We start from the raw sequence: 18513 nt of genomic DNA on the forward strand, positions 1-18513 counted from the left end.
ACTATTAGTAGTATTCTTTCGTTCTGAACGAACTGAAAATTTTCACTTAAACTGATTTATAAAGGGAATCGACAAAGAAAGGAACGATCTGATATAGAAAAATCCAGAAATCATTGTTATTTCTTATACAAAGTAGGAATAAATCAGTTTAAGTGAAAATTTTCATTTCGTTCAGAACGAAAGAATACTACTATTATTTGGTTCATCTCCACCAAATTTCACCAAACACTAAAATTAATTTTCTTCTTTTATCTAAATAATTATTGATTGCAACTGATAAAATAAAAAGAAACACGAACCGCACGTAAACAAGGACATACTTATATCGTTTTAGAAGAAGCTTTTATTTTAGATATGAGCTTTTCAATAGGAATTGAAACAATCATAAACTCGGCACTTTTAAATTTAAAACTTTAAATTATGGTTTAATTTATTAAACGGCTTCGGCACAGTTAATAGAATACATTGAATAAAGAATATTTTATTTTTTATTTTTTATTCAGTGATATAATATAGGTATGGCAATGGTTCAGATTTGTTTAAAATAGTCCCTAGACGAGCACTACCTGGGACGAATTTATTTTTAGGTTAAATTTATAATACTACTAAATAATTCGAATTAATAATTCGATTGTGAAATATGAATTATTACTAATTATTCGATGGTGAAAATAATTCGATTATTCCCATCACTAGTCACAGGTGGTATGCGCAAACTTAACGAAATTGGAGCCGCTATCGATCATACCTAGTTTTCTTTGTACAATGGTCTATCTCGAATTGGCAAGATCCAAACAAAAAATGCACGTCAAGTACGTTACACTACTTGTCTATGGTGAGTTCTTAATGAAGTCGCCATCTAGCGGCCATCGTGCAAATAAAAAACTAACCCAAAGTTGGGTAAATTAAGAGATGGCGAAGACTCGATTTCCCAGTATTGGGCCAAGCCTAAATCACCAAAAAATGGTCCAGGCTTGATTAACCAATTCTGGTTCAAAGCTGGGTGCCGTAGCATGACCAGAGCTTAGATTCCCAGTGTTGGACCAATGATGGGTGGATTAAGAGACGGCCAAAACTTGATTTCCCACCCGTGGCCCAAGATAGGGTGAACATGGGATTGGCCAAGCCTGAATTACCCAGCTCTGGACCCATCTTGGTGCGCCGAAATCTGGTTTCCCGCGACTAGGCCACGCTTAGCCCCGTTGTCAAACTACGGGGACTCCTGTATGAGATTGTGCAGAGCGGCCAATACTAGAGCATATATAGTTTTACGTGGTTTTACTGAAAATTATCAAGAATGGATAAGACGATTTTTGATTCTCAACTCCCAAATTATCTTCTGCTGAATACTGTCAATGCAGTACAAAATGAATTACTCCGGTTTTGGAAAATATATGAAAATATCAATTTAAATTTTATTATATATATCATACCACAGAAAAAAATGTTGTTATTCATGATTTCTAGGCGATTATTTTATACAGAGTGCCGCGAAATCCAATGAAAAAAACATAAGTTTCACTAGTGAAGTATATAACTAAAATCTATGGTTTTTGACACCATTTAACATTCTCTAATAACAAAAAATACTTGTGTATGATAATTGCCTTGTACAGTATTGTTATGTACTTAAAATATTCATTTTATACGGCAATCCATATTAAAACTTAACCCAAAAGTTATATTATTATATTTGACTACGACTCTGAAGGAGGGGTAGTGTTGCCGGTATCGCATTGAGTGTCGGGTAAAAGTATTAGGTAATCCCGAAATATCGAGTTGTATTCAAAAGATTATACAACGAAATAATGTACATATCGTCAGTGAAACGTGATAACCTGCTAACTCCATTTTTTACGTTAATAAGTTTTTTTATACCATTATAAAGAGAAAAAAATACTCTATAAATAGGGAAAGCAAACACATTTTTTCCCATTAAAGATTTTTTTTATTTTAACTCAATAATATCTGCTAACTCCTAGTGATCTGAAATAGCCACCGAAATGCTGCTATCTCCGTAATTTCCGTTACGATCACGCTAAAGCAAAAACACAGATTCTTAGTCGTATCTTTTTTTAGTACAGTACGTCGATCCAGGGTCGCACTAGGCCAAAGAGGCCCGGGGGGCAATGTAAGGAGGGACCCGTGTGTTTTTTTTTGCGTATTTTTTCGCCTTACGTTTTGGTCAATTTTTCCCTATTATATACAGAGTGAGTCTTAAATAAGTGCAAATATTTTTAGGGTAGTATATTTCGATCCAAGAATCACGATTATGAGGTTTTTTGCGCGAAATTTTTTTTTTATATTTGGAATTTAAAAAAAAATTGGATTTTTTTTTTAATTTTTAGTTTAAAAACATACTTTGTTTGTAATATGGTAACATAGGTAGTAGGTTAAATTTACAAGAAAGAAAATCCAATGATTCTCAAAATTATAGCAAAAAACTGGAAATTTTAAAAGTGAAATAACTCGGTTGTTTTGGATTTATTTGAAAAAACGGTAAAGAGAAGAAATTATGTTTCTTTTATCGAGATTTACCAGCCCTGAACATATTTGCACTTATTTAAGACTCACCCTGTATAGAAATCAGGGAACTACCCTAATGCAAAGTAAACCAATGCAATGCAAATTCCATAATGCTATGCAAAAGCAAATATAGTTAAGAATAAATAATGAACTATAGGGGGGCCTGCAAAGGCTGCCCCCCCCCCAAAAAAAAAGTTATCTATATAATATGGCCAGTCCGACCCTGCGTCGATCCGTTCTGTAAATACGGGGTATCCGTAAAGGGTAAGGGGAAAAACGAAATTCTCTATATACGAGCAATTCATATGCATGCTATAAATAGTTTAAATAGCATTACTTACTTGTACAAGAATTTCCATAATACCTAATCAGTTTTATTTTTTTCACGTAAATGATACATAATTTTTTATAAAATTAAAAAATAAGGAGAAAAGTAACAAAAATTTAATATAATCACGCACTAGTCTTCCAAGCTCGGTCTACTACCGTTGCGTATAAAAATTAGGATAAGCATGGAAGGATTCTACCATATCTTCTAAGAATTATAAGTTTAATTTTTAAATTATTTTCATATTCATTAAGTCCAAAATTCTGCCGCTTCGGTTCTTTAAAAATGCAAAAAATTTAAAATTTTCATTAAAAATTTATTCGTTTTCGGACTTGTATGTTTTGCTTCTAGACTGATGATATTATAAATATATGGTTATGAATATCATATTTTTTAAATTTAATTGATTATTTCTAAATCTGTTTGGGTAATATTCATTTCCATTTTCAAAATTTCAAACAATAAAGGTTGCTATCTCCAGAAGTATATTTTTATTTCTTATTTCTGCAAGACGAATATCTGCTATCTGCCTATTGTGTCTGAAAAAAATGACGTAACACGAAGTATTGAGTTTTATTGTTCCCCAGCAAATAAAATTCTTATCTCTTTATCATATTAACGCATCAAAATACTTCCTACATGTATACGTATTTTTTTGTACCGTTTTTTTGCTCTCCTGTAAAATTAGGAATAATGGAGTTAGCAGTTTATCACGTTTTACCGACGATATATCCTTCTTATCTTAAACATTTTTATTATAATAATTATTATTAATAACGGAATATTTTGTGGAACTGACAGAAATGCTTCTGAATTAATATTTCAAAAAATTACAATTACAATATGGCCACCAAGCGATAATCACTTAAATGATTATTACTTATTAATTTCATCCTTCTCTATACGAAAAATGTACATAGACTTGTATAATTATTTTAATACAGACTGTATCGATCTCCTTTGAGAATCCACGTTGAATTACCCCATATATTTACAACAAAAGAAAGTTCAATAATGGACAAAAAGAAATCATCTAAATTAAGTTTCCTTATTAAATTCATGAAATTACATTTGTTTTATTTTCGTTTTGTGTTATTATTTTTAAATTATTTTTTTTACGAATAATTTACATTTCTTAAAAAAACGTATTTAGCAAAAGATAAATTTCCAATGTCAGAACATTTTATTAATACTATTATTATTAGTCTTTTAAAAACTAAATTGGCACGTGTTTATGAATTCATCAGCGCCTCAACAAAAGTGAATTTCTAAAATATTTCACCATCCTTATCATCGCATTGTCCGACCGATTTCATCAACACCTCCATTCGCCTCACGTTTACCCCAGATAGCGTAGACGCTCATACACACAAAATCCGATCAAAATCGGTTTCTATTTCCGTCCCCCAATATCTATAAATTCTACTATGGCCATGGCTCGTTATCATTTGTTTTTTAATTGTCACACCGCAGTCATGGCCGGCTTCACATTTTTGCCGATAACTGTACTCCTAATCGGGATTGCTACAGCTCAAAACCCTTCAGCTGTCGATTTAGTTAATGACATTTACACCGGATGTGTAAAAGATTGGTCGTTGAGTTGTGCCAGACCGAAAGCCTTGCAGTGGTTCAGTGAAGTGAGTCAAAATGACGAAATTAAGATAACACATGATTTGGTTATAGTTAAAAAGGATAATCCTAAGGAATTTGAGGTAAATTAAAAAAAAATTATGTAGTTTATCATAATTATTAAGAAATAATATATTTGTAGCAAGGTAGAGGACTGGAAGATGATGTTTTCGAAAGATTTGAAGATTTTATCCAATCCCATGACCTGATAGTTAAGCCTCCAGTAGTTTTGGCACAAACAGGAGCTTTCAAGAAACTATTTGCCAGATCTCTTGAACCTCAGGAAGTCAAAGTACCTTTGGCTGTAACTGGTATAAGAGATCCACATTAAATCATTTACATAATAACAAAAAAAAATTATAACTATTTCAGGTCGATCATCAAAAGTTGTGAAAAAAGTAATTCTTCCATTTTTGTTGGGTCTGAAATTCAAAACTGCCATTTTGGTTCCTTTAGTTTTGGCTTTGATTGCTCTAAAAACCTGGAAAGCACTGACATTAGGTCTTCTATCCTTAGTTCTTACTGGAGCATTATTGATTTTCAAACTCACTAAACCAAAGGTAAAGAAATATTGCTCTAAATCTCAAATACATTAGATACATATATTTTTATAATATTTCAGACTGTAAACTACGAGGTGATTCACTATCCGCAGCATGTAGATCATCACGTAGTAGACCATGCTCCTATTTCCAGCGGATGGGACCATCCTGGATATGGTAGACAATTGAATGCAGATGAAATGGCCTACAACGCTTATTTAAATTAAATTAATTTATTTATTGTACATATGTCGTTATTTATATTAAATAAAGTACGCTTTTGCAAATATAAAGTAGTTTTTAATTTTAAAGAAATAAAATTCAGAAGATACTCAACTAATTAAAATAATAAGACGAAAATATATGTTAGAAATATATTTTTCGAAAACAATAAATTTCAACAATCATCATTTCAAAAAAACATTTCGAAATAAAAGGACAAGATTTCCTGATATCTTGTTACTATTTTTTTAAGTACCTTTATAATACAAACTATATATTTCTTATTTTAAATTGTTATATGTAGTAATTATAAAGATATGTTGGTGTTATTTATTCCATAACATATGTTTTAGACACACTATAAAGTACGTTTTCTATTAGTATTTAGGTCTTTGTAAGTTTGTGTCTGTTAGTTATTCACAGTCAAATTTTATTTTCTGTCATTTCGACAGAAATTCTGCTACAAATGTCTCTATTTTTTTCTTTCAGCCATGTGCTCATATGAATAATAAATCCCTAAGACTAATATTTAAAAATAAAATTTAATATTTAGGTATACAAAAATTTACTCCTGATGGAACTTATTGTTTAGTAATTAATATAAAATCTTCCAGGTTCGATAATAATGACGGATGCTAATTTAATAATCAATTTAGTCAAATACTTAAATTGTATAAATTTGCAGTTTATTCCTTGTTGAAACAATGCCAATTCCTTTTATTCCTTGTTTAAATAATGATAAAACTTGGTCATAAACATGCAGGAACAATATATGCTCAGATATAGTTTGTTGTCATTTGCCAGATAAAGAGAACACAGTGCTACGCAGAAGAGATAATTTTAAATCCGAAAGTTTACCTCTACCATGTTCAATTAAAGCAACAATAGCACAAACGATTTCTTGTTTTAAAACTATAGTTTGTACAAAGAGAGTGTCCCTGAGTGTGACAGTTGTAACTGTCATTTTAATTCACAGGGAAATTGTGTTTTAGTCATTTTTGTATGTAGGTAGTCTCTTGAAATCTTATCTCAGTCACTAGAAAGACTATATCCCAACTTGAGTAAGTACTGTTGGCAGTAGTAAGTACTACTGCCAATAAATAATAATAAGACTTTTTAATGACAATGACAATACAGACAAAATAATAGTATATTAAACAACGAGTTTCGAAAACGACGTTTTGCACACGAGTTCGATAGTTTGTTAGGTTAGGGAGTCCACAAGTCGAACGAGTGTACAAAGAAGTTTTCGAACGAGTTTTTTACGCTATTTTTTCTACGACTACAAATTAGCAGCAGACTCAGTCAATTTTTGCCAGTTTTGTGGAATAATTTGTGATGTAATGATGGCACTTTTCTGACAGTTGCGTTACGTTTGGCGTTTCAGCTAAATATTGGAGTAATATTGGAGGTTAAAAATGTTAAAATTGACACATATCGTGCGCTAAATCCTTATCACACGACAATTATATAGCACGCCAATTTCAGATCGAGTTTTCCGTGTGTCAAACTGCATTTTCTAGGCTAGTCGTAGAAAAACTTATTTCGTAGGTGTGCTGCTGAGGACTAAAAGCAAAGACATGTTTTTAATGCTACAATTATTATTGTAAATATGTTCTGTCTCCTTGAAAATTAAATATCTAAAACAACAAAAAAGAGCTATTGAGTTAAATCAAAAAACACATTATAGAGACAAAATTCACCTTGACGAGAGAGTGGTTTTTAAAGGCCTTACTTTGTTAAACATTTCCACAGGGTGTTTGAAACTTTAGCCAAAATAACATTTTGTTTGCCCTTGTATAATAGCCAGGTGCGATTTTTAAATTTTTAAATTCAACTTTTGACATTTTCTATTGAAAAAATATTAGTTAAATATCAATCTAGATTCCAGTAGTTGTGTTCATAATGACAATTTGACTTGAAATAGCAAAGATTTGATAACAAATTATTCGTAAAATATGTATTTTTTGAAATATGCTAATGAGCCATCCTCCTTCTATTTGAAAAAATAGAGTCACTTACCTTACTCACTTTATTAGATTAAAAATGCAATTTCGGCATCTTTTAACCGGTCAGGAAAAGACACGAAGACACAAATATATGTTTCCAAAGTTGTTTGTATAAAAATCAATGGCTTTCCTTTTACACAACCACGGCACTCTAGATTGAATTTTAAAATGCTATTTTTTAAGTGAAAATATCAAAAGTGGATATATGATATGTCATTCTATTCAGAATGTCATTTTTTTCTCATATAAAGCAAAAACATACCGAAGATACCATTTAAAACTCAAATTTGTAGTCATTCCCGGTGAGACAGGAAGTGACTGAAAGTAATAGAATACGTCAGTCAATCCCGATTTATGTCATATACTCACATACCAACTTTTATTCTATTTCTAAAAAAAGGGATGAGCCTGGTGATCCATTTTTGAAATTCTCCCTGTGTACAAGTTGGGAATTTTAAATAAAATCTTCCCCTAGGAGGTCTTCCCCTAGGTGATGCAAGACCTTGTCGTTGTTGGGGAAGCTCCTGGTCATGTGCTGGGGGAATCCCCATAGCGCCTGGCTTGGTAAGCATCTCACTCATCGTCTTGTCGTGGCCAGGGATTTGCACCAAGACATATAACGATGTCGGACAAGGCCACCCCTATCCGTCATATCAGGCACCCTCTAATGACTGCGGTCATGTCTCGCGGGTAGAGGGTGTGGGGGGGTCTTGGCTTAACCGCCTGGACCAAGAGGAGACAACCTCTCCAAAAACCTAAATCCTCCGATAGCGGGACCAGGTCAAAGAGATGCGTGGCTAGATAGAGGACTAGCCATTACTTGCCTTAACCTTGGGGCATCAGGGGGCACCCGTGTGTATCTACCCCTTACTTCTACATGCCGGGCTTTGTAGAAGTGGACCGACTATCTCTAGCGACTCGTGGGAACACTATGAGATCTAGCATTAAAAACACCACCGATGAATCTGTGGGGAAGCCCCCTAGCGCCACTAGGAACATTACAAATGAAAGTTCCAAGGGACCAAATATAAAAGGAAACTACAAGAGGGCCGGCTGACACTTGCTTGGGATCATCCTCCACAAGTGGCACACAAGCTACAACCTTCTCCAGCAAGGGTCGGGAACCTACCTCTAGACCCAATAAGCGACACAAGCTACCGTTTCGTCTACCCGGCCTGTGTCAACCAGGCGGGCTAGACGATCCTCTGAGAGTAGGTCTTAGCAGAGCAGAAGCACGGAGATACCTCCGACTGCTCCACGAAGGACTTCCTCCAGAGAAAGCAAAAGCGAAAACACTCCTCCGAAAAGGGGAGAGTAAAGAAACCAAGAAACAACCTGACTCATCTCCATCAAAGGGCAAGAGAGGGAGCGAGAAACTCTCACCTCTTCCCCGGCAGGGAGAACGCCGGAACTGGTTGCAGTAAAGGTGTAAACATCTCTAAAGGGGTGGCCGTCACGGCCTTTCTACCGAGGAGCAAGGGGAAAGACACTACCTACCTGGTGAGCCTTATCCAGGGTCAGAACTTCAATGTAAGGACATCGAGTTGGCGAGTCATTAACTAGAGGGAGGAGGGTCATGGTCAGGTCCTCACAATAGGAATTCACCTCAAATCCAAGGAAGCAATAGAGAAAGAGGGACATATCCTCTATTATAGGTACGGAAAAACACCGGTATCAGGTCTAAGGAGAGACCAAGTTAAAGAGATGGAGAAAATACAGAGAGATCCTCCAAACCAAACCAAACCTCACGGGTTCCTCAGCTGGAAGCAAGCTCGCAGAGCCAAACTCCAACCGTGGAAGTATGTGTACCCTCGGAGGAAGAACTGTTGTCAGAGGAGGATGGGAAATACCCTGTCCCCTCTACAACAGGGGTATGTTGGGTTATAGACTGTGCGATGACTCAAGGAAGGGGGGGCACAATAGATCCTTAAGGTCGCAGTGGTTAACTCCCCCTCTTACTTATTCACATTCTACATTCTAAATTAAATCAAAATATTATATAATACATGTAGTTCTATTTAAATTAGTCAAATATTCAAACTTTTATATAAATTTCATTCTAAAATACGCATTATCTAAATTTCATTCTAAATCATAATGCAAAGCTATATATTTAAATGATTTTATTTAGTAGCATATTTTTTTCTTTTCGAAGGTAAAACTTTATTACTCAAACCAAAAAAAAATGATATAGAGTAATATTCAATTAAAATAATATAACTATATAAAAGTTTTATATCTATATTACAATTTGATTGTATTCTATTCTGTTACAATATTTGATTCTATTCGGTTATAATATTTCAGAAGAATTTTATGGATATGGTTCGAAACCCTAATATTTAAATTCTACGAAGAAAGTGAAATTCTAACGTCGCTCACATAAAAAAAGACAAACATCTCTACACGTCGGCCTTCAGGATATAGTTCAGTAGGCAACTACCCTCCATATACAGCAATCCCAGCTGATTCCATAAAAGCCAACGCACATAATCCATATCAAATAACTCTTCAACTATTTTCGGGTCACATTTTGGCGCATACCTAACCGTCAACCGTCGATGATTTCTACTTCCGCGCCCTAAGTCTATAAAACTTGACGCATATCAATCAAATATTCATTCACTAAACCGCATTGATAACAGCAACGATATCACTGGTACGTTGCAACTAAAAAATAACTATCAAAATGGCGGGGTTTGCAAAGTGTCTAATTCTTATCGTTGCTGTAACGAGTGCAGCGAGTGCAAACCCATCCCTGGTGGATGTGGCGCAAGACATGTACAAATCTTGCTTGCAGGATTTTTCTGTTAGCTGCGTGAGGCCGAAGGCTTTGAATTGGATGAACTACGTTGCTCAGAAGAATGTGATTAAGATTACCGATGATTTGGCGATGGTTAGAAACACAAACGTCGAAGCTGAGGTAAGATTTAAACATGATAGGAGAAATCTAAAATTTTAATAGTTTTTATTAATTTTAACACTTAGTGCACTTGACTTTTCTGAAACTATGTCTTCAGAAGATTCAGTTACATAATAATTGTAATACTAGATTAAAAATTTAGCACATAAAAATCACTTTTGCTTTTCAATAGTTTAAGGATTTTCAGATATTTCCTTTCTATTAATTTTTTTTTCTATTCTTTTCATTTAGGAGTTATATTTATAAAAACAAAATGGAAATATTAAAAAAAAGTAATCAAAAATCATTAAAAGGCAAGGAATAAATTTATACTTAATTTACATCAAAGTTTAGTTAGTTTTGTAATAACGGTAACTTTTACAAACCTTTTGATTAAAATAATATTCTTACTTTTTTTAATGTCAATTAAATTACAATTTTATTTCGAATTTCTGGTTACTAGTACTTAAGCTTAAAAAAGGAACCAAAAGTCGTTAACCAATAAATTTATCCTTAATCTATATTTGTATACAGGGTTAGTCTTAAATAAGTGCAAATATTTTCAGGGCTGGTTAGATTTCGATAAAAGACACATCTGCTCTCTTACCGTTTTTTATATACCAAGTCCAACATGCTCGAGATATTTCACTTTGAAAATTTAGAAAATTATAAATTTTGCTTAAATTTTGAGAACCGCTGAATCTTTGCTGCGCTTTCTTTCTTGTAAATTTAATCTACTACCATTGTTGTCATATTATTAACATATATATTATCTTTTTTAACTAAAATTAAGCAAATTTCAAGAAATTCCAAATTTTCAAAAAATATTTTCGCGCAATAAGCCTCATAGGCTTGTTTCTGGGGTCGAAATATACCACCCTTAAAAATATTTGCACTTATTTAAGACTCATCCTGTATAAAACAAAGTCGTGTGAATAAACTACGTACAACTCAAGAATGACTGAGATCTATCTACCCTGTTTAAATATATTTTCTCTTATTTACGACTCGCCCTTTATAGACATATCTTTATAAAAGAAACAACTTCCAGATCTTTTATAAAAAAAGTATTTTAATATAATCAATTAATTTAGATGTTCTCGATGCAATTTTGTTTACTTGTATTTGATATAAATAGGTGTATTTTGTTTTTAAACCAGAGCTTTATTTTTTGTTGCAGGATCGTTCTTACGAAACTAATAACATTTTGGACCGCTTCGACAGGTTTTTAGTTGAACACAGTTTAGTGGCAAAGGTTCCATCTGTTCTAAGCTCTGATGGTCCCCTAGCTAAACTAGTCCCAAGAAGTTTCGTTCAACCTGAACCAATTGCTGTACCTTTAGCCGCTACTGGTATTAATTTAAGAAAATCATTACCATGATTCAATATGATATTTTTTTAATTTTTAGGACGTTCTTCTAAAATCGTTAAGAAGGTCATTTTTCCATTCTTATTAGGACTGAAATTCAAAACCGCTTTCCTAGTGCCTTTGGCGTTAGGTTTAATCGCCTTGAAAACATGGAAAGCTCTGACTTTGGGTCTGATTTCCTTAGTTCTCACTGGCGCAGTAGCTATTTTCTCCAAATTCGTAAAACCCCCAGTAAGTATATAAAATGTTTAGATTATTTTTCAAAAATTCAAAATATAATTAAAAAAAGAACAAAATACAACAAAAATATGAATGTATGTCTTATTGACTGAAAGGAACGTTACAATCAGCGTCGAAAGAATATTTCTGTGTAAATTTTAATGCCTCTATCTGTCACTAAATAAAATTAATAAAAGAAATGAGTATAAAAATAAACGCTTCACGATAACATAGAATTTACAAAATAATATTAAATAGATAATTTAAAATATCGAAGTAGTGTTAAAATATGGTAGAGTAAATCAGTGAATTTTAACAATTAGTAATTAAACCACGCCAGTAAAAGTTCAACAACATATTGAATCAAGTTTTTACTAGATAGTGAATGATGAAACACATAAAATAAACTTTTCAAATTTGCCACGAAGAAAATTTATAAACTCTTCATTATTAAATTATTTTTCTTTCTAGCAATATGAAGTCGTCCACTATCCACATGTTGACCATCATGTTGACTTACTGCCTATCGCTCCTCCACTTCCGGTTGCACCAGTGCAAGCCCCAGTACCGGTGTATGGAGCACCAGTTTACAGACACAGAAGGTCTGCAGCTGAAATGGCTTACCGTGGGCAATTATAATAAAAAATGGAGTTAAGACTTGTTGATCATTAATTTATTTTAATTTATTAAATGAATGTTGTTATATTTGGATGAGTTTTATTTACCAACAATATTTTATTTTCCAAATTAATAGATGAAAAAAATATTTAATTACATTTAATAAAACCTTTAAAAAACATAGAGCGCAACATCATATTATAACATCACATATTATATCTAAATGTGACTCGAGATGGTTATAATTACATATTACATATGACTACTGATAGAGCTTTATTTTTTGTCATAACAAACATACTAAAATCTGAATCAAAAAGTACAGTTGACTAAAAAATATTCTGCTTATTTTGAAAAAATGTATAGGCGTAGAAATGTACGGTTTTTATTTAATAATAATATATTGTATTTATAATATATTGTATTTATATAATATATTTGATTGCCAATACATGTAATAATTATGCGTGACACACTCACTAATGATCTAAAAGCTTGATTACTTCGATTGGTTAGGAAATTACGCATTTTTTAAATTTATTTTTTAATTTATTTTTATGCCTCCGTTCATCGGATGTACGATTTGCTTGCGATTGGTGTTATTTTATATTTTCATTTCAATAACGATTTTGCTGTTTTACTTATAGTCTAAGAGCTAGCAACGTTTTCCAAAGAGAATTTTAAGAAAGTTGCTATGCTTTCCTGAACAGAGTGCGGACCGTCTGGCTGCCGGTAGACGTTGCATTCACTGCTGCGCATCCCCATATATGTATTCAATATCTATTCACTACTGTTCACTAAATCGAAATCCCATAAAACACACGAAAATGGGATAGCCGTACAGATGTGGGGCGCATTAGTGACACGCAGTAGTCTACCGGCAGCCAGACGGCCCGCACTTTGGAGAGGAGAGCATAGCAAAAGATATATTAAAGAACCAGAAAATAAAAATGAAACTTCTACACCCTGTATCTCCGAAAGTAAACATTTTAGGACATACATTTATACGAACTTTTTTATTTATTTTTATCAGCAGAATATGCTGACGAAGTTTCCGAAATACAGTTGGGACCACCCTGTATAATAGAGTACATCATGATATCATTACCTTTCAATTCATACAATCAAATATAAGATCGTAATTTCTAACATGAAAAGTAAACGAATAGAACACGTACTTTAGTTAACTTGAAAATTTACTTCTATATTCCAAAGACATGTTAAAAAAAATTTGGTATATTTAAATAAAAAGTGTTATATTCTTGATATTTTTAGCCCTATTTGCATGAACTTTTTAGCAAACTGTATATAATTATATCAACTTTTCGTAAACTCAGTTTTTTGTAAACTTTAGTAATTGGCATATTATACAGGGTAATGGAGGGGTTGCTTTTTATCCTAACTTTAAAACACCCTGTGCAATAATTTCGTGTGTCAATTTTCCTAAAATATAATTTTACTCTAAGAACCATATCTCCTGAGCATTTTGTTTTTTAAATCACGTCAATGCATGCTTTGGTTAATTTTTAAGAGCGAAATGAACTGATCACGATCAATTTGCAATTTTTTCAGTTATCATTACTTTTGATGTAATTTTTTAAAAAGACGAGATGGTTTTGGTGAATATTGTCTTAAGGTCAATTACGCTGCATCGGATACTCTATGCTAAATTAAAAAAAAATGTTCAAGACTAACGATACAGTCCTGGTTTTAATAAACATTTATAGTAATAACAGAACTAACGATATTAAAAAAAAACATAATTTTTATTGTTGTCGATCCAATAATATATAATGTGTTCTTTTTTTATAAATTGGATTAGGATCGAAAGAAATCAACAGAAATCCTTTGTTTTAAATTTGTAGACGTTTCGCAAAATTTATTTGCATCTTCAGGACACTACAAAGTTAAGAGAGCAAAAATACAATCAAATAAAAGTTTTAATTGGTAAAACTACCATAATGTTAACAATTAAATAAAATATATGTATATGTTACTCACATTTAAATCTGGACTTTCTTAGTCATATCCATTAATACACGGATGGTATAGAGGGGAGTGGTATATATCCCTTTTTTCCTTTTAAAACACATAACACACTTACATAAAAAAAAACATATAACACAATTATGTATAGAGAATATCACGAAAATATTTCCTTTCACAGACAGCACAGATGTACCTACGTTGACCGTACAGAGAGCAACTCAATTTAGTTGATAACATACTAATATAATTTTTACCTGGAGATAAAGAACAAAGTTGAAAGAAAATATTATTTGGATTTAAACCATTATTTTGAAGTTATATTATTTAATTTTTGAAAGAATATTAAAATATGCTGTACTCAGGTTTTCTACGTCTGTTCTTTTATTGACGCAATTTCCAAAAAAACAAAAATTGCGTTAATAAAAGAACAGACGTAGAAAACCTGAGTACAGCATATTTTAATATTCTTTCAAAAATTAAATAATATAACTTCAAAATAATGGTTTAAATCCAAATAATATTTTTATATGTTTCTTTTTTCAACTGTTCTTTATCTCCAGGTAAAAATTATATTAGTATTTTATCAACTAGAATTAGTTGCTCTCTGTATACGGTCAACGTAGGTACATCTGCACTGCTTGTCTGTGAAAGGAAAAGATTTTCGTGATATTTCTCTATACATAATTGTGTTATATGTTTTTTTTATGTAAGTGTGTTATGTGTTTTAAAAGGAAAAAAGGGATATATACCACTCCCCTCTATACCATCCGTGTATTAATGGATATGACTAAGAAAGTCCAGATTTAAATGTGAGTAACATATACATATATTTTATTTAATTGTTAACATTATGGTAGTTTTACCAATTGTATATGTGTGGAATTCCACTGATATGTATTTTAAGTTGTTTGTTAAAAATTTTTGGAAAAACTTTTATTTGATTGTATTTTTGCTCTCTTAACTTTGTAGTGTCCTGAAGATGCAAATAAATTTTGCGAAACGTCGACAAATTTAAAACAAAGGACTTCTGTTGATTTCTTTCGATCCTAATCCAATTTATAAAAAAAGAACACATTATTAAAAAAAAACGTCTGTACCTAATACTGAAGTATACAAACAGAAAAAGAAATTGTAAAAAGTACCATAATACTTTGTATTGCCTCCCCTGGTTGCTATAACTACCTGTATACGTTTGTTCATACTGTCATTGAGGCTGTATATTATATCATATTGCGTTATATTTTCCCATCCTTCTTTAAGGACCAATCGAAGTTCATTTAATGAAACTGGTAACGCTTCGCGACCTCTAACCCTCCTGCCAAGCATTTCCCAAACGTCGAACATGATGGGCAGTTCTTAGTAGTATATAGTTCACAATAATCACCAAAACTGCCTTGTCATATTGAAAAAAAACTTCAAAAATAAATTATAACTGAAAGAATTGCGAATTGTTAGTGGCAAGTTCATTTCGCTCTTAAAAATGAACCAAGGCATGTATTGATATGACCCAAAAAACAAAATGGTCAAGAGACATGGTTCTGACTCTAAAATTATATTTCAGGAAAATTTATACACGCAATGATAGCACAGGGTGTGTCAAAGTTAGGGTAAAAAAACAATCCCTCGATTAACCCTGTATAATATACCCACCACAAAAGTTTATAAAAAACTGAGTTTACAAATAAAAGTTGATATAATTATACACAGCTTGCTAAAAAATTCATGAAAATAGGGCTTCACAAAATTACTACTGCAAATATTTCTCTTCAATTAAAAATCGAACAAGATAGACAGATTACTGCCAGTCTGTTCACAGTCCTGAATAATAATCTATCGATTTTCAATCGGTTGAATCAAACAGTACCGCCGTGCGTTACTTTACATGCAAGCTCCATCCGCTTTTAACCCAACCTCCGCTTCGAACCACTTAAAACGCTCATAATGTCCGACACAATTTTCCCAAATCTAGCCACCACCGGTCAATTTTTCATGTCGTTCTCACTTCCGATAGGTCACCGGTATAAAAAGCAAAGTTGGAAATTTAGACCGTCATTCATTTCGTTGGTTTACCACGAACGTCACCATGAAATTGCTGATTTGTTTCGGCCTGTGTGCTATCGCAGTGGTTGCTGCTTCGCCAAAACCCGATGAAAAGTCACTGACTTTTGAGGAAGATCCTATTGGATACCTTAAAGAGTATTTGGCTGGATTTTTGGATAGCATTTTGAGCAAAGACAATCATGAGGTAAACATTAACGATCTTTTAAATTTATCTTTGAATTTAGTTAATAAAAATTTTAGTTCTCTGATGACGTCAAAGTAACTAGAAACTCATACCGTTCCAACGAGATTTCCAGTCGAAGCAACGCAGATTATGAAGACAAAATCGAAAACTACATCAAATCACACGATGTTCACTTCAAGCTTCCTGTTTTTGGATCTGTAACGGTTGAAGGAAGAAACTTAGACAGTGATGAACTAGATTTTAAAGTCAACTTTGGCACAGGAGTCCAAGAAGGTACTTATCCCTTATCCACGTTTACTACTGATTAAAATTAATACTCCTTTTTTGTTTGTTTTAGCCCGTAAATCGAAGTTAAAGAAGATCTTCATCCCCATCCTAGTATTTGTTTTATTGAAAGCCATCACTCTAGTGCCTTTGGCTTTAGGAATCTTGAGTTTGAAGGCGTTTAATGCTCTCCAATTATCCTTCTTCTCGTTCATCGTATCTATAGGATTGGCCATCTTCCAATTATGTAAAAAGATTGCCTCGGACAATGCCGCTGCACAACTGTCAGCTCATGAAGCTTGGCCAGCGCAACAGTACTATGCAAGATCGTTTGAACAGAGTCCACAGAGCTTGGCTTTCTCTGCATACAGGCGATGATAGACCTTTGCAGGCGTTAGATTTTGTTAAGTTTATTTATTGTTATTTATTGTTAATTCGTGTGGAGCAGCAGACTGTTGAAATGGTTACCTCAAAAATAAAAAGTTTTGATATAAATATGTTTAATTTCTATAGAGACAACCAATAATAAAGTGCATAATAAACAGTTCTAGCCACTGACAAGTTAAACTCCTTAGAAACAGATCTTAATGCAAAACAGGCAGAGATTACGACAAAGAGATATATCGACAAAGCGTCGATATGCATGTCCCATTTCAGAGAATTATCTCAACAAGTCCTAAGAATTTTACAGATTTTACGACGCCAATGTTGGTGTTGTTAAGTACAAAAGGCTGCAGCGAGTTTTTATACGACAAAGTTTTAGTTTTAGAAATGTTGAGACTCAGGAGGTTCGAATCACACCAAGATTTAATGGTAATTAAGTCCTTTGATATAATCCTATGAAGTGCCGTGACGTCCTTGTTGCTCCAAGTGAAACTAGTGTCGTCCGCAAAAAGACATACTTTACCACTGATGTTTATGATAGCAATGTCGTTAATAAAAAGAAGAGACAAAACAAAAAACAAAACAAAGATAAATGATTATGAAGAAAGAACTTAAAATCCATATAAAGTTGTTATATTGTTTACTTTTTCTGTCCTTGAAGTCACCTATAGTACCAATTTTGGAACAAAAGTACTAGAATGTCTGTTATTCTATATCTACATATTTCTATATCACATATTTACTGTTATTTATATTCAAAACTAAGATCTTTTTGATTTGTTTCAGTATTAAGACCAAAAACATTTTCTTTTTATAATTTTTTCTTCTTAGAGTAGAAGTTCTTCATTTCTACCCTAATCGTCACCTTTAGTGATCCTTATTTTACTGAAAACTATCACTCTAGAGACCAAGTTTAAGAATCTAGAGCTTGAAGGCTTGAATCTAGAGCTTGAAAATTTTTCTCGTTTCTAAGCTTTGGAAAATTTCTAATTGTATAGGAAGATTATTTCTGGAAATGTTGCAGCTCATTTGATAGCTCAGGAAGCATGGCCTAAGCAGGAATAGGTATATTGTGTATTTTTAACTGTTTTTTAACATAGTGTACAGAAGTTGGCTTACTCTGCATATATGCGATACGATAGGTCTTTGACGTTGTCAAATACTTATTTTTTACGAAATTTATTTATATGGGGGCATGGCAGTACCATCCTTTTCTCGAAGGTATTAGCGGCACTTTAGACCACCTTGTAACTTCGTAGTGGATAAA

General features: G+C 32.7%; 2 protein-coding genes across 2 annotated transcripts; both read left to right on the plus strand.

Moving 5' to 3' along the window:
* Positions 1–4313: 4313 nt before the first annotated feature.
* On the plus strand, positions 4314–12396 carry LOC115891720. Its single transcript, XM_030912259.1, has 8 exons — positions 4314–4566; positions 4626–4794; positions 4856–5043; positions 5106–5249; positions 9940–10179; positions 11339–11510; positions 11568–11758; positions 12218–12396. The coding sequence occupies exons 1-8, from the start codon at positions 4330–4332 to the stop codon at positions 12383–12385; spliced, it is 1509 nt and encodes a 502-aa protein (XP_030768119.1). The 5' UTR covers positions 4314–4329; the 3' UTR covers positions 12386–12396.
* Positions 12397–16332: 3936 nt separating this feature from the next.
* LOC115891705 lies at positions 16333–17347 on the plus strand. The gene is made up of 3 exons (XM_030912246.1): positions 16333–16598; positions 16655–16871; positions 16936–17347. Exons 1-3 carry the CDS (start codon positions 16437–16439, stop codon positions 17238–17240), a joined length of 684 nt encoding a protein of 227 aa, XP_030768106.1. The 5' UTR covers positions 16333–16436; the 3' UTR covers positions 17241–17347.
* Positions 17348–18513: the final 1166 nt, after the last annotated feature.

Source organism: Sitophilus oryzae, unplaced genomic scaffold (genome assembly GCF_002938485.1).
Source record: "Sitophilus oryzae breed Bouriz unplaced genomic scaffold, Soryzae_2.0 scaffold_1190_pilon_pilon, whole genome shotgun sequence".
NCBI lineage: Eukaryota > Metazoa > Arthropoda > Insecta > Coleoptera > Curculionidae > Sitophilus > Sitophilus oryzae.